We start from the raw sequence: 15,346 nt of genomic DNA on the forward strand, positions 1-15,346 counted from the left end.
ATTATGACACCTGTGTTTCAGTCCATCTGTAAATTACATAAAAGCTTTTGATATAATTGTGCTCATTGATTTTCTTTTTTCCCAATCTGGTAACTTAGGGGTCCAGTTCTTCTACAGAATGTTTTACAAAATGGGTCTGAGCTTATAAAAGTTGCTAAGGTATAGCCCTATTTTCGGAATCTCCCTTATTTGAATATAAGATAGAGCTGCGTCTAAATACTGCTCTTTCGTGGAAAATAATTCCCACTGAGTTAATGCAGTTTCCACTGACAAAACTACTTTCCCTGGCTGACTGGTACACAGAGCACTTCGCAGTTGGCATTTGTGCACAGCCACATTTCCAAACTGCCACCTTCCTCCCTGGCTTTCCTGCCAGAGAACAATGAGCATGGCCCCCTCAGCTGTTAGTGTCTCCTGCTTTGTCTGGGAATGCCACTGGAAAAAGGCCATCTCTCAGAGAGGCGCCAGTCGGGCCCCCTTGTCTTGGCAGGGACCTGGATTAGTGAAACCCTCAAACCCAAGCTGTGATTCACCAGTCACGCTGGAGTAGCTTCTGCGCTAATGGAAGGTGGCTTTATTAAAGATAGACTCTGACTGGGAAAGAAATCTTTGGCTGCTGCTTTAACGGCATTGGAGTGTTCGGTAAGAAGGGACAATGCCCTTGATTTCCCTCCTCTTTGTTTTCCTTTTCCCGTTTGAGCACAGATCTCTCCTGAAAGGCCATGAAAGAAGCAGATGCTCTGTCCCACCACATCCCCTCTCACTATGTTCATCCCTTGCCCACACTGGTGGACAGGGGTAGACATTTATCAGCACAGGAAATGCTTTTCACGCTGAAACGATGCAAATGCAATTGCGTCTATGCCCGAACTTCACTAATCAATTTAAAACTGAAGCCAGCTCTGGCACAGAGTGAAGCAGGGCTCCTCTGAAGTTGCTCTAAACTGACACCAGAGCCCCTTACCAAATTGGTACCAGAAGTGCCGGGGGCATGATGCTAACTTTAGGTGATTTGTGAGAACAAGCAGAACCCTGCCTCCAGATCCAGAGAACTACTCGGCTGGATGCTGCAAGTTAATCCTCTGGATGGCTCCGCAAACACGGAGCAGCATCTCCCCCTTCCTGCTGCAGACGCCCTGCCCCTTTTTTAATTACTGGAGGCATTAGTATTGAAAGGGGCAGGCGGTGTGTGTGCTCTAAATAAATAAGCAAACATCTACAATCTTTCCACCCAGCCCAGTCCTTTGTTGCTTCACTGGAAGCAAATGAAATTGGCTTTCCTTTAGTCCCGCTGTGGCACAAGGTGTCCATGAAAAAGCTTCATGTATCTTGTCCTTTTGTTGAGACAAGGAGCCTCCCTTGCCAATGAAAAGAAAGCATTCTTTTCTATCTACAGCTAGAAAGTGTGTTAATAATTAGCAAAGAATCCTGTCTAGAATAAAGTCACAATAATCACTTCTCTTAAATGTAGATTAAGAGGTTTTATTGTCAGGTTTTAATAGATAAATGACTTACAATCTGATGGCTGCAAAAAAGAAAGACTAGTGATCTATTTTTAAATAAAAATGGTCATTTTTTGTCAGATGATCCCTAATTTTTAACTAGCATAAAATTATTCAATCTATACAGCAAATTAACTTCTTCAGTTACCCTAAAATTGTTTCTTTATACCAGCTTATTTTAGAAGATATACCAGGTAGGGACCCTATATAATATTAAAAGTTCTGTGAAAAGTCACTGATTTTTTCCCCCCGTCGGAGATATTTTGCAATATTCACTCTAAGATTTCTTCCTAATAAAACTATTTTAGCCAGTCCGTTTGGTGTGGAATTTTGGTGGCTTTGGTGGCCCCTTCCTTGGGCACTGCAGCAGACTACAATCCTGGAGGAAATCTTGGCCACCTCTGAGGGTAAGCCCTCTCAATCCTACCTTCACATGGAGGGAAGGCAGTTTCTATTCAATATGGGTCGTCATAGCTTGTCATCCTGGACCCACGGGGCTACCAATAAAATGACATCACTGTCCTATTCTCAGTTGTTCTCTAGATACTTGTCAGTACAGGCTGGAATTCACTGCTCCACAACACAAATCAAAATTGTGGTTGAGAAACAGTATTTTTGGAGTATTACTTGAAAGACATGAAAGTCATCCCTTCTTATCGGTATTCTAAAAATCTCTCTAGTATATTCCAGAGAGCATGGAGCTCCATACCCAGACCGCATACTTTTGAGGGCCTTGGCATTGTTTTTACCAAATTACCCATTGTCCTATGTAAATCACCTTAAATCCTTTTGGAAAAAGAAAGACTGGTATTTTGAATTAAATTTTTTAATTAAAAAAATTCCATTTTCTTGAATTATTGTACTAGGAAATAGAATATAATTATAGAATTTTCAATTACATAAAATATTATTCCAAACAAATCTACCAAGTAATACTGAAAATACCACTTAGTGAAAGGTCAAATGTGTGGCCCCAAATACAGTGTCAGAGGCAACAGAATTTACTGGGGGGCCAGATCTAAGGGAACATACAAAGGGTTACCCTCAGCGTGGCAGCCATAGATGATAGATCCCATCTTACGTCTCAAGATCCAAATTCACATTAATTCATGGTTTAAGCTTCAGAGCCTTTCTCTGTAAATTTAACTCTAGGTTAAAGTACTGTTTTTAAAGTGGAACTTTAACAGACTTGGAAAAAATATCCCAAATATAAATCAGTCATTGTTTGTCACTTTCTGGTGTTTCTAGTTTAGCCCAAAGAGATTAATTTTCCAGAGGTTTGCGCACATAGACTATTCACAATCACATTTTTATATGTGGTTATTAGAGTGTGAAAAACTGAAGAAATAAAATTCATGAGTGCATTATTTGTTATTCAGATTATGTCAAACATTAGGAAACTTCTCACATTCTGCATATATCCCAGAAGACAGATCATTTTGACAAACGCTTTTTAACACGCCTTTTGACAAACATTTTTAGAGCACTATCAGATGACTGCCAGGAGACAGGGAGAAGCAGTAGAGAGAAATGCTAAGATAAAAGAAATGCTAAGATAAAATAATACCCCAAAGCAAAGCCTAAATGGATATTAGGCAATGAAGAAAAAGAAGTTAATATTATTGCTCAGAAGAAACTCGTGTTTACTGAATGTTTTAATTAGGGAAAAAAAGAGATTTCATAAAATGAGATGTTTTAAAAGGAAATATGTGATTTAATGTGTTAATTATGAAATAATCTGGGTGTTCCTTTTCAGTCTGTTTTTATTAACTTTAGTCAAGTAAAGAAAATACCCAAATACCTTCAAATAGGTTTGTAATACCTAATTTCACCAGTGGATGGTAGAATAGGGTCAAAACATGAAAAAGTGCTAGTTTACACTTTTCTATCCAGTTTCACAATGCCAAATGTTATTGTCAACTTTGTAGAATTGCCCAAATCTTTTCATTCAAAAATAAAATTTAAAAAAAATGACATGGTTGGTCGGTTGATTTGCTTGTTAGTCTGTTTGGGGTGGGGAAAGGTTTGGAAAAATACCATCCTGGGAGATAAAATATTTAAGTTCCTTGTCATATCAAATCAACTTAGTAAGAAAATAAGCCTGTAGAAGAGCTGTGAATTTCTCAGAGAAATAGTTTTTAAACTCCTAGGTATTTACCCAAATGAGGTGAAAACTTATGGCCATGCAAAAAACAGCACATAAATGTTTATAGCAGCTTTATTCATAGTTACCCAAACTGGAAGCAACCAACATGTCCACATGTCCTAAAAGGTGAATAGTGAAACAGACTGTTTAAAAGGGAACTTAAATGCATATTGCTAAGTAAAAAAAACAAATCTAAAAAGGCTACATACTATATAATTTTGATTAAGTGACTTTCTGGAAAAACAAAACTTTAGAAAGAAAAATGATCAGTGGTTGTCAGGGATTGGGGGTTCAGGGGTTGTAAAACAAAACTTTAGAAAGAAAAATGATCAGTGGTTGTCAGGGATTGGGGGTTCAGGGGTTGTCCATGAATATGTGATGTGCAGGGATTTTTAGGGCATGACATGTTTGTCAAAACCCATAGAACTGCGCAACTGGACTTCAGTTAATAACTTTAGTTTAGTTATTAACTTTAGTTAATGATAATGATGTACCAATAGTGGTTCACCAATTGTAACAAATGTACCCCAGTAATGTAATGCAAGATGTTAATAATAGGAAAAAATGTGGAGAGGGGCTGTACTATCTGCTCAATTTTTCCATTAAAAAAATTCTAAAAATAAAGCCTATTTCTTTCATGGATCCCCTAGGGTATCTTAACCATGATGAAAGGGTCCCCACTGGCCTAATCTTGTTAATGCCATTAATAAATCTGGCTTAAAGTGGATAAAATGGTATTCAGGGTCATCCATCACAAAAGTGGGGAAAGTGAGGATTCTACTTCTGAGTTTCTCTTGCTCCTCCTATGCCTTGATTTGTGAGGATAATATGACTTAGAAGACTGTGCCGATCCAGGACTCTGTGAGTAAGGGGAGGCCTTCTGCATGAGGTTCCAGGAAATGGCCCGCTGAAGGTTCTTCGTGGATGACCCTGCCGCCATGGTGATCACCCAAGGATGATCCAGGGCTTGGCCAGCTGACATGCGATGACTAGCGTCCAAAATCAGCAGCTTGTCTATGAAGTCCTTCGCCAAGTGGGAAACATTTGGCCAAGGCTGAGAACGTAAATAAATAGAGTAAGTATATATTTACAAATATATGTCTATATACAGAGGCACACATAGATACATAGACACAAAGCAAGAGAATTGTATTCTTAACTATATAGTTTTAACTATATAGATATTAAGTAGTTTTTTTTTTATTATAGTTGTAGGTATAAAAAATACAGAAATCCGGGAAACGGACTTTGGCCCAGTGGTTAGGGCGTCCGTCTACCATATGGGAGGTCCGCGGTTCAAACCCCGGGCCTCCTTGACCCGTGTGGAGCTGGCCATGCGCAGTGCTGATGCGCGCAAGGAGTGCCGTGCCACGCAAGGGTGTCCCCCGCGTGGGGGAGCCCCACGCGCAAGGAGTGCGCCCGTGAGGAAAGCCGCCCAGCGTGAAAAGAAAGAGCAGCCTGCCCAGGAATGGCGCCGCCCACACTTCCCGTGCCGCTGACGACAACAGAAGTGGACAAAGAAACAAGACGCAGCAAATAGACACCAAGAACAGACAACCAGGGGAGGGGAGGAATTAAATAAATAAATAAATCTTTTTTAAAAAAAAATACAGAAATCCCACATATCTCTTACACAGAGTTCTCCCTATTAACATATTGCATTAGTGTGGTTCTTCTGTTACCATTCATGAAACAATATTTTTATAAATGTGCTATTAACTTTATCCCACTGTTTACATTAGGGTTCACTCTGTTGTACAGTTCTATATGGGAGGGTTTTGGTGGTAACTTATGCACAACCTAAAATTTCCCTTTATATCCCATTTTAAATATACAATTCAGTGATGTTACAATCACAAAGTTTAACCTCCGTCAACATCATTCATTTCCAAAACTTTTCCATTACCCAAATAGAAACTCCATAACAATTGAGTATTAGCTCCTGATTGCACTCCCCCACCTGGCCCCTGGCAATCTGTATTTTAATTTGACTTTATGAATTTGCATATTCTGCTTATTTCATATAAGAGAGATTAAACAATATTTGTCCTTTTGTGTCTGGCATATTTCATTCAGAAGTCTTCAAGGTTCATTCATGTTGTCACTTCATTCCTTTTTACCAACTTTATTTTTTACAGCTGAGTAATATTCCATTTTGTATAGGTATTACATTTTGTTTTTCCATTCATCTGTTGATGGACTTTGGGTTGCTTCTGTCTTTGGAAATTGTAGGTAATGCCACTACGAACAATGTTGCACAAATATTTGTTTAAGTCCCTGCTTTCAATTCTTTTGGGTATATACCTGGAAGTGGGATTGTTGGGTGGTATGGTAATTCAATGCTTATCTTTCTGAAGAACTGCCAAACTATTTTCCAAAGCTACTGCACCATTTTACATTCCCACCAAAACTCAATGAATGTTCCTTTTTCTACATATCCTCCTTAACTTATTATTTTCCTATTTTTGAACAGTAGCTATTGCACTGGGTGTGAAATGGTATCTCACTGTGGTTTAGATTTGCATTTTGATGTTGACCATCTTTTCACGTATGTATTGGCCATATGAGTATCTTCTGTGGAGAAATGTCTATGCAGCTCTTTTCCATATTTTTTCATTGGGTTTTTTGTCTTTTTGTTGTTGAGTTGTAGGAGTTCTTTGTATATTCTGGATATTAAGTCCTTCTCAGATGTATGATTTTCCAATATTTTCTTCCATTATATAGGTTGTCACTTTACTTTCTTAATAAATTCTTTTGATATACAAAAGTTTTTAATTTTAATTAAGCCCCATTTATCTCTTTTCTTCATACTGTTTTTAAGATTCTTTATTTATTTCTGCCCCATCCCACCCCCCACCCCCCCACCCCACATTGTTTTGCAATTGCTGTCTGCTTGTCTTCACCTTTTTTTTTTTTTAGGAGGTACTGAAACTGAACCCAGGACCTCCTGTGTGGGAAGAGATGCCCAATCCCTTGAGCCACCTCCACTCCCTGCTTATTGTGTCTCTCACTGTGTTTCCTTGTTGCATTGTCATGTTATTGCCTCACCTCACCACACCAGCCTCTCATGTCAGCTTGCCATCTTGCTTGTCTTCTTTAGGAGGCACCAGAACCGAACCGAACCTGGAAACTTCCATGTGATAGGTGGGAGCCAAAGAGCTTTAGCCACATCTGCTTCCCTACTTCTCATGGTTTTGGTGTAAAATCTAAGAAACAATTGCCTAACACAAGGTCCTGAAGATGTTTCCCTATGTGTTCTTCTAAGAATTTTAGAGTTTTCATACTTATATCTAGGTCTTTGACCTATTTTGAGTTATTTTTGTATATAGTGTTGGGGTCGAAGTCCCCCTTCACTCTTTTGCATATGGGTCTATCCAGTTCTCCCAACCCCACTTGTTGAAGAGACTATTCTCCTCCCTTTGAGTGGACTAGGCAACTCTGTCAAAGATCAACTGGCCAAATGCATTAGGGTATCTTTCTGAACTCTCAACTCCACCGTTCTATATGCCTGTCCTTGTGCCAGTGCCATGCTGTTGATTACTTTGGGAAGTGTGAGTCCTCCAACTTTGTTCTTCTTATTCAAGATGGTTTTGGCTATTCATGACCACTTACCTTCTATATGAATCTGATGTCTGGTTTTTCCATTTTGGCGAAGTCTGTAGGAATTTTGATTGGAATCGTGTTGAAACTGTATATTGCTTTGGGTATATACAGCCAATAGAGTTGGCATCTTAACAGTGTACTCTATTATTTTTTTTTTTTAAGGAAGTATTGGGGATTAAACCCAGGACCTCGTACATGTGAAGCACTGTGTTACACCACTGAGTTACACCCACTCTAGACATCTTAAGTCTTCCAATCAATGAATATTATATATTCTTAATGATACAGATCACTGCATATCAAATCCAAAAAGCTTTTTCAAATAAGTAATTGGAAGACTATGTCATTAAATACACAGTGAACCTAAAAATTCACTTTGAGAGAGGGAAAAAAAAAACTAGCAAAATAAATAAATAAAAACAAACACATACAGAAATTCTTTTGCAAATTCTCTGTCCAATAAGTTCCTTTCCAGAAGTCTGTGAAGGGTACTGTCAGCAATGTGAGTTCCCATATCACATTTACATGAGCTTGACAGGGCAGAGCAACTGCCATTGGTCAACTACACCAACATCTGGTTAGTGTTCCCCACAGTGTGGCTATCTCAGAGCCCCTTTGACCCCAAGAATGAGGAGAGCAGAATGGATTGAGAAATCATCAACTTTTCTCTCCCTGGAGTTGGGCCACCTCCATCTCTACAGCCTGGAGAGAGAAGGGGAAGAAACAACTGGGCACTTCGGCAAGAGGCCCTCCTGTGGTGATTTTCTCTAAACACACAGAGCCCTCCTTGTTCCAAATCAGCTGACTACAAGTGGGATTCAGCATGCAGCAGAGATATGACACAGTGCAATTCGATCAACTAGCTATTTGATGTCTCAGGAATTTATTCTGGCAATACTTAAAGCAGTTGCACATGCTTTAAACACAATAGTTGTAATTCATAGTGGCTTTGGGAGGATGGGGACAAAAGGACTGTTGCTTTATTCTCAAACTGGTTTTCTACATTTCCTACCAACACAGTACATACTTAGAGAAAACTATAGCTTTGTATCTCTCATTCTATACAAAGAAGAAACCTTGTGAAAACTGCCTTGCATTTACCTCATCTCAATTTTACATTTTGTCTTTTGTAATATATTTCCCAGGAATGATAAGGGAACCTATTGTCTTTGCCCTTGTGTAAGGAAAAACCATACTCTACACATAGACAGCACACTCTCCAATCATTTAATACTGCTATTAACCTAGAATTTGAATCAAAATAAAGCAGGGGAAAAAGTAATCATTTTTTTCTTGAGTCTATTTAGGTAAATAAGATATGAGAAATGTTTATCCCCAAAATAAAAACCATGAAATAATTGAACATATTTGCCAAATACCCAAACCTGAGAAAAAGAAAATGCAAACCCTACAAATCTAGACAAAGTGCATTGGTGGCTGAAGCTCACAGTGGCATGCCTTCTGAGGCTGGCTACTTGGCTCTGGATACAGACACATTTATCTAGGCTCAAGACTATTGAAACAAAGGTTGTTAGATGTCTCCAGTGGAACAGCCTAAGACAAGCAACTGAGTCTTTCTGGACTGAATCTAAAATGTGTGCAGCAAGGTGTCATTCAGATGAGCCCACATGCATATCTGTTTAAAACACAGTTGAGGAAAATAAAAGTCACTGGTAGCCTGGGAAAAAAAGGTTTTCAACCAAAGCTCATTATTCAAACATAGGTTATAAACTACAGATCCCTGAGTAATTAAAAAATAAATAAATAAATAAATGAATAAATAACAACTGAAGAATATCTAGGAGGCAACTTTATCTTACATATGAGAAAACTGCAGTCCTCACATCTCTGTGCCAGAGTGGTGGGCAATGGTTCCCAAGCATATCTCTAGGATTATTCAGGAAGGAAATGTCAGAACTTCTCTTTCATTTTTATTTTCTTTTTTTTATTTTATTTTATTTTTATTGATTTTTGTAAAAATATTACATTAAAAAATATATATGAGGTCCCATTCAACCCCACCACCCCCCATTTTTATTTTCTTATTCTAAAATTTATACATGAATAAATGCTTAATGTACATGCTCAAAATTTTTGACTAATGGTGGTATATGACCTCTCCCACCCTAATTTGGACACCACCCTTTGAACCAAATTCTTACTCTGGACTGCCACCTGGTGACATCATTCAGTCCCTTCACCAACTTTCACATCCTCATAGTTAGCAGGGAAGCTTTCCTCATAATTCCTCCTCCCAGAGTCAGCCCATCCCCTCTCCTTTGCCTCAGAAAATTCCCTATTGTTTGGTTTTTCTCCACAGTCTGGGGAGACACCTCCCTTGGCAGCCTGTTAAACCATCTTAATGTGGAAAAAGCCTGGGATTGAGGTCAGTGGATCTGGCCTCAAAAGCCTGTCCACCCACAAAAAGCTGTAGAACCTCGGGGCTTGGTTTCCTTGTCAGCAAAATGGAAATCACCATATTTCTTTCACAAGATTGTTATTAAAACCAAATTAGACCAAGTACTTGAAAAATGGCTTTTGAAGGGTAAACTATTACGTCCATTTCTGATGTGTTGCTGCTATCAAATCTTCACATCATTCCTCAGTTCTTTTGTGGACACATTCACCAACAGGATTTAAAGAACTGGAAAATGAACTGGAAAACTTCTCACAGACAAATTCCACTTAATAGTCCCATGATAAGTGAGATAAATCATTTATCTCAGGATACATGCCTCAAAAAAAAAAAAATTCTGTGTTAAGAGGTACTAAACCATGCCAAAAAAAAAAAAAAAGGAGTACTTTCTCTTATCTCAAGCTTCGGTTAATTTAGTTACAAGTAAATTGCAATATTTATGGATAATTCCAGCCTTTATTTCCTTTCTTCTTTCTTTTTTCCTCATCTGGTTCTTTTTCTATTTTTCTATACTCTCAAATAGAGGCTGGATAAAACTGTACACAACAACCATTTTTTAAAAAAAAAGATATAAAACTGAAATTTAATACTAGCAATTGAACCACTTACTAGCTTTGTAGAGTAAAAGGAGTTTGGAGGAATAAAAGGAATTTTTGGCTGAGCAGATACATTAGTCTATTCAGCCGGCTCAGGCATGTAAAATCGTGTGCTAACCACAGACAACTCAATAATGCAGATGCTCATTAACTCAAGACTAGTGGTTCCCAATCGGGGGTGATTTTGCCTTCGAGGGGACATTTGGCAATGTCTGGAGACATTTTTGTGTGTCACACCTTGGGGAGTAGGACTACTACTGGTATCTAGTGAATAGACCAGGGAGGACAGCCTACCATAGAACAGAACTATCCAGCCTAAAAATGTCAATAGTGCCAAAGTTATAAACCCTGTTCTTGGCCCACACCATAGGAATAAAATGATCACTTACCTCTCCTGTATAATTATATTTGCCTTTCAGAATCTTCCTATAAAGTCTCATGTGGCTTTCATCATCAAAAGGCAGGAATCCACTTAGTAAAACGTATGTAATTACACCAAGAGCCCACATGTCCACTGCACTGGTATAAGGTTTTCTTAGCAAAACCTCAGGGGCTATGTACTCAGGTGTCCCACAGAGTGTCCTCATCGTCCAGTCACCACTTTTGTTCCCAGAGTTTGCCAGCCCAAAATCTGTGATTAAAATTTTCGACTCGGCTCCTGGATGATAGTATAAGAGATTTTCAGGCTTTAGGTCCCTATGAGTTATTCGCAAAGCGTGCAAATACCTAATCCCATCAGCAACCATGCGAAGGATTCTGACGGCATCCTGCTCTGTAAAGGATCTCTGAGTAATGAGTCGATCGAAGAGCCCCCCTCCTGTGGCCAGCTCCATCACCAGGTAAACTCTATCATGAGCCTCAAAGATCTCCAGCAGTTGGACAATGTAGCGATGGCTAACGCGTCTCAAGACGTTAAGCTCAGACTCACATGTTTCTCTGCCTTCCCTCATTCTGGTTTCCATCACTTTTATTGCAAAAGGTGCCTTGGTGGCTTTCTGCTCCACTCTGACAACCTTACTGAAACTTCCTCTCCCAATAAGAGCCTTGATGTCGTATCTGTTGGGAAGAAAAACCAAATCTGTTCTCTCTCTGAAATGATCTTCATATTATCCTTCCTATCTTTATATGCTGCCTTGATTTCCTAACTTATTATTGTTTAATTGGGTTTATTCTTTTTGAAAGCCATGCCAAATCCATTTTTGAAATGGAGACAGATGACAGTTAAATAGTTAGTAGATAGACAAAGAATCTCAATAACAATAGCTACCATTTATTATATGCCAGGCACATCAAATATATATTCTTAGCCTTATAAAATCCTGCTAGGTGATATAATACTATCCCCTTTTTCAGATAAGGAAAGTAGGTTAAAAAAATTAAGCAATTTTCACAAGACCTCATGGATTGTAGTTGGAATGGATGGAACTCAAATTTAATTCTTTTAAATGTGCTTCACCAAAATTTCCTTGAAGAATTTCAAGACATCCCTCTTCTATTTCCTTTTCTTTCCCCAACCCTTGCTTTTATCATTCTTCAGCAACAAAATCCAAAAGAAGTAGAAAGAATAAAAAAGAGAACTTCCCCTAATTATAACTCCTCAAAGGAGGGAGAATACCGTATTAAGAGACAAGGTACAAATAGTATGTTTCTTTGTGTTATTGTGTTACTTGACTGTGAGTTCTAAGTCCTAAGCACATATCATACACAGTAGCTCCTTAATGAATCATAACTGAGAAAGTGAACCCGGCTGTGCTATGATAAGGGCCGGTTTTAGAAGTGGGATGGGGATAATATTAGGGCCAGCCACCCTCCAGCCTGCTGTTTTCCACAGTCTCCTCCCCACTCACTAGCTCCCTGCACTTGCAATTTCTAAGCAGTAAACAAAAATTTAACATGGGATTTATGTCAGTAATGTGTAAAGTAATTATCTCAAGGAAAGACCAAGAAGTCAGTAGGATTTCAAAGGCTAGGGATTTTAAACTTTGAGTTAGTAGTACAAATTTCTACATAAATCTAGTAATACTACAAAATGTAGCTCTCTACCTTTACTTAAGAAATGTTGAGAAAATGTTAACATAGAATCATCTTAGAGCTGGAGAGAATACGAGAATGATCTAGCCCAGATTCTCATTTGTAAAATTTGAAATTTGAGGCTCAGGTTAGCCCATTGGTTGCTTAAGTGGTAGAGTCAGAATTAGAACCAGATCTCCTTACTTACATCATAATCTGGTGCTTTTTCCATTTGATTAAAATTTCTCCCAAGCTAGGTTGCGAGAGAATGGAACAAAACTGTTATGTACCCAAGGAAAAGGTAATTCTTTAAGTTAAATACTCCATACCAAATATTCAAATGTAAATAGAAATATCAATCTGTGCTTTAGAGTTATTTCTTTTTGCTGAGCTTATTTTTTCTGTAACTTTTATTTCTACCTACTTATTTTTTTCTTTACATTCCTGTGCTTACTGAATAAAAATGACATTTGGCTATATCAGCTTACAGAAAACAGCTTTGTTCTATAGAGTGCATTTAATTTTCTGGTCAATTACCTTATCAAAACAGATAGCAATTTAGTCATCTTAAATGGATTCTTTCCCTTTTTCCTTTCTAATCCTGCTTTTTTATTCACATGCACCCTCAGTGTGATTTTGAAGATAATCACAGGCATTTCAAATTCTATTGCTTTGCAGAACAACTAAATTTAACATTACCTCTAATATAGAAGAAAGCACTTTGCAAATCCTAATGTATTACTATGCCCTCAAACTGCCAGACAAACTCATTTGCTCATGAAATTAATCATCAGATATCAGACAAATCACCATTTCTGGGGCACAACATTCTTTCGCTCAAATAAAAGAAGCTTTATCCAATACTGTTAAGGGGTCTTCATATAACAAATACTTGAAGAAAAAAGAAGTGCTAGTCATTTGGCAATAGAGAAAACAGTAAGCTTTAAATCAAGATTTGGAGTAGTCAAAATAAATGGCATCAGAATGAATGATAAATGTCCCATAACAAATTCCCAAAGCTATAGCCTTGCTTACAAGCCCCTAACAGCCATGGAATGTGGCCATTTTTATGACTTGAGTGGCTATACTTAAATCAGGACGTAGGTTCTGGCACAGAGCAGACAGCAATGAATGTCTTGTTGAATGAAAGAATCACTGACTGCATACATATGCTAAGTAAAAGAAAATGGCCACCTGCATAGGGTGTTTCCCAAAGGGAGCTCTTTCTAAGAAAGGAATTTCTAGAAGACGAAATAGTTGACTAGCAAAGGCTTTCTGAGAAAATGCAACAATGAAATGTACCTACAGAACTGCAGATAAGTGTCAGTCCACGGGATAGCTTATCAGACTGGACATACCATACTAGCCAGTGTATATCTGCTCCCTACTCTATAAAAGCCCCTAATTCAGTCCTGACAAGACCTCAAACGCACTCTGATTCAAGCTCAGTGGATAATCCAGCTTTGTTTCGCCCTAAACTTGGCAGCTATTGGACTGATTTACTCACAGTCATTGTACTAAAAGTTTCCAAGGAGGCCAGGAAATGGCTCTGCATAGACTCTGTGAGGAACCAAATTCACAAGGGATTAGACATGTCCCTGAGAAGCCATCCCACCAAACACTGCAGAGTGGAAGGGAATTCTGAATTTCCTTGGTCAACATATCCAACAAGGTGCACTCAGGAGATAATTCCTCAAGCCAACCATCCCACCATCCTTGCTCATTTTCCTACACAGAACAAACTAGGTCTTACTTGTACTTCATGAAAACAATAATAAGCATTGCACTAATATCTAAATGAGGATTTGTGCCACGCTCTGCGCAACATAATTAACTTGCATTATTTTAATTTATCCTCACAACAATCATATGAGGCAGATCCTACTATTATTCCCATTTTACAGAGGTGGAAACAGAGGAAGGAGAAAACTTAAGGAATGTGCCCAATGACACAAGATAAAAGAGACAGAAGTGGATCTCAAGTCGGTTGACTCAGAGTCTCCTTCTACTTTACTAGCTATGATTCCTTTTTCAAGAATTTAGTAGAGGATCCTTCCTGAACCAGGATTGGCTGGACCCAGCCCCAGCAGTCTGAGGGCGTAGTAATAAATTAGGACTTGCAAAGCGCTTTCATCCAGTCGGCAGGACGCCTTCGTAGACCCTGCTCCGGGTTCGAGGCGTCCCTCCTTCCCAAGCTCTGAGGACTGGAATTCCCTCCGTTTTCTTGCTGTTCTCTCATTTTCAGTCTCAATCTTGCCTTTCCTCTCCCCCTCAGTTTAGAAGTTACCTTTTCAACCCAGCCCTAGGCCAGCCCCCGGGCCGGCGCTTTACCTGGCCAGGACTCGGGGGTCGAACTTGGCTCGGAAGTGAGCCACCTGCATCCTCCGGGCCGCCGCGGCAGCCTCCTCCAGGCCGGGTCCCGAGCCCCCGGCGACGCCTTGGACGTGACCCCACTGCAGGACCCGGGCCAGCGCAGGCTGCTCCGGGACCACCTTCCTACTGGCGCCGCAGCCCATCCCCCGCAACACGCCCCCCGCGGCGCCCCGCACAGAGGCCTGGGCCCGGGGAAGGAGGGGTCTGCCTGTGCGGCCGCCCATTTATCCCCAGAACCACTGGGGGCGGGGGACTGAGCGACCCACCCGTACGAGACAGGCTCGGGAAGGAACCCCCCACTGAGAGCTTTGTTAGGAAGGTAACACTCAGCACTCGCCGCTCAAAGTCAGAACTCCATCACGGCTCAGCACCATCCAGACGTAGAGTTTGGCATGTGAAAGCAAAGTAGACTAGGAAACGGGAGCCGCGGCTTAGTTCTCTGGGCCTCAGGTCCCTCCTCTGTAAAATGACAAAGTGAACCTGTAAAAATATATGATTCTACGAAGGACATCATTGTCAAAAGGTCTTTTATGTGTCTGTGGCTTACATTCAGATGGCATGAACATTATATATATTTATATTTATATAAATATAATAAAACCCTAAGAGCTTATACTATTTAAAGTACAAAATTTATCTGTACTGTGCCATATTGCATTCATTAATAGTTGACACTGGTCTTGTGCCTGGCACTCCACTA

At 39.5% G+C, this 15,346-nt stretch overlaps 1 protein-coding gene across 1 annotated transcript; it reads right to left on the reverse strand.

Annotated features, from left to right (window-relative positions):
* Positions 1 to 1,461: 1,461 nt before the first annotated feature.
* On the reverse strand, positions 1,462 to 15,022 carry PSKH2 (protein serine kinase H2). Its single transcript, XM_004474758.3, has 3 exons — positions 14,605 to 15,022; positions 10,653 to 11,319; positions 1,462 to 4,702 (listed from the first exon to the last, which is right to left on the reverse strand). The coding sequence occupies exons 1-3, from the start codon at positions 14,868 to 14,870 to the stop codon at positions 4,400 to 4,402; spliced, it is 1,236 nt and encodes a 411-aa protein (XP_004474815.2). The 5' UTR covers positions 14,871 to 15,022; the 3' UTR covers positions 1,462 to 4,399.
* Between the last annotated feature and the right edge of the window lie 324 nt (positions 15,023 to 15,346).

The sequence above is a fragment of the Dasypus novemcinctus genome, chromosome 14 (genome assembly GCF_030445035.2).
Source record: "Dasypus novemcinctus isolate mDasNov1 chromosome 14, mDasNov1.1.hap2, whole genome shotgun sequence".
In the NCBI taxonomy this organism is placed as follows: domain Eukaryota; kingdom Metazoa; phylum Chordata; class Mammalia; order Cingulata; family Dasypodidae; genus Dasypus; species Dasypus novemcinctus.

What these genes read in the sequence shown, in the direction of transcription:
- PSKH2 (XM_004474758.3), bottom strand. Translation starts at nt 14,870, where the DNA reads ATGGGCGGCCGCACAGGCAGACCCCTCCTTCCCCGGGCCCAGGCCTCT. An exon ending in GACCCCCGAGTCCTGGCCAG is followed by an intron (nt 11,320 to 14,604) that starts GTAAAGCGCCGG and finishes TCTTCCCAACAG; the next exon opens with ATACGACATCAAGGCTCTTA. An exon ending in AATATAATTATACAGGAGAG is followed by an intron (nt 4,703 to 10,652) that starts GTAAGTGATCAT and finishes TTACGTTCTCAG; the next exon opens with CCTTGGCCAAATGTTTCCCA.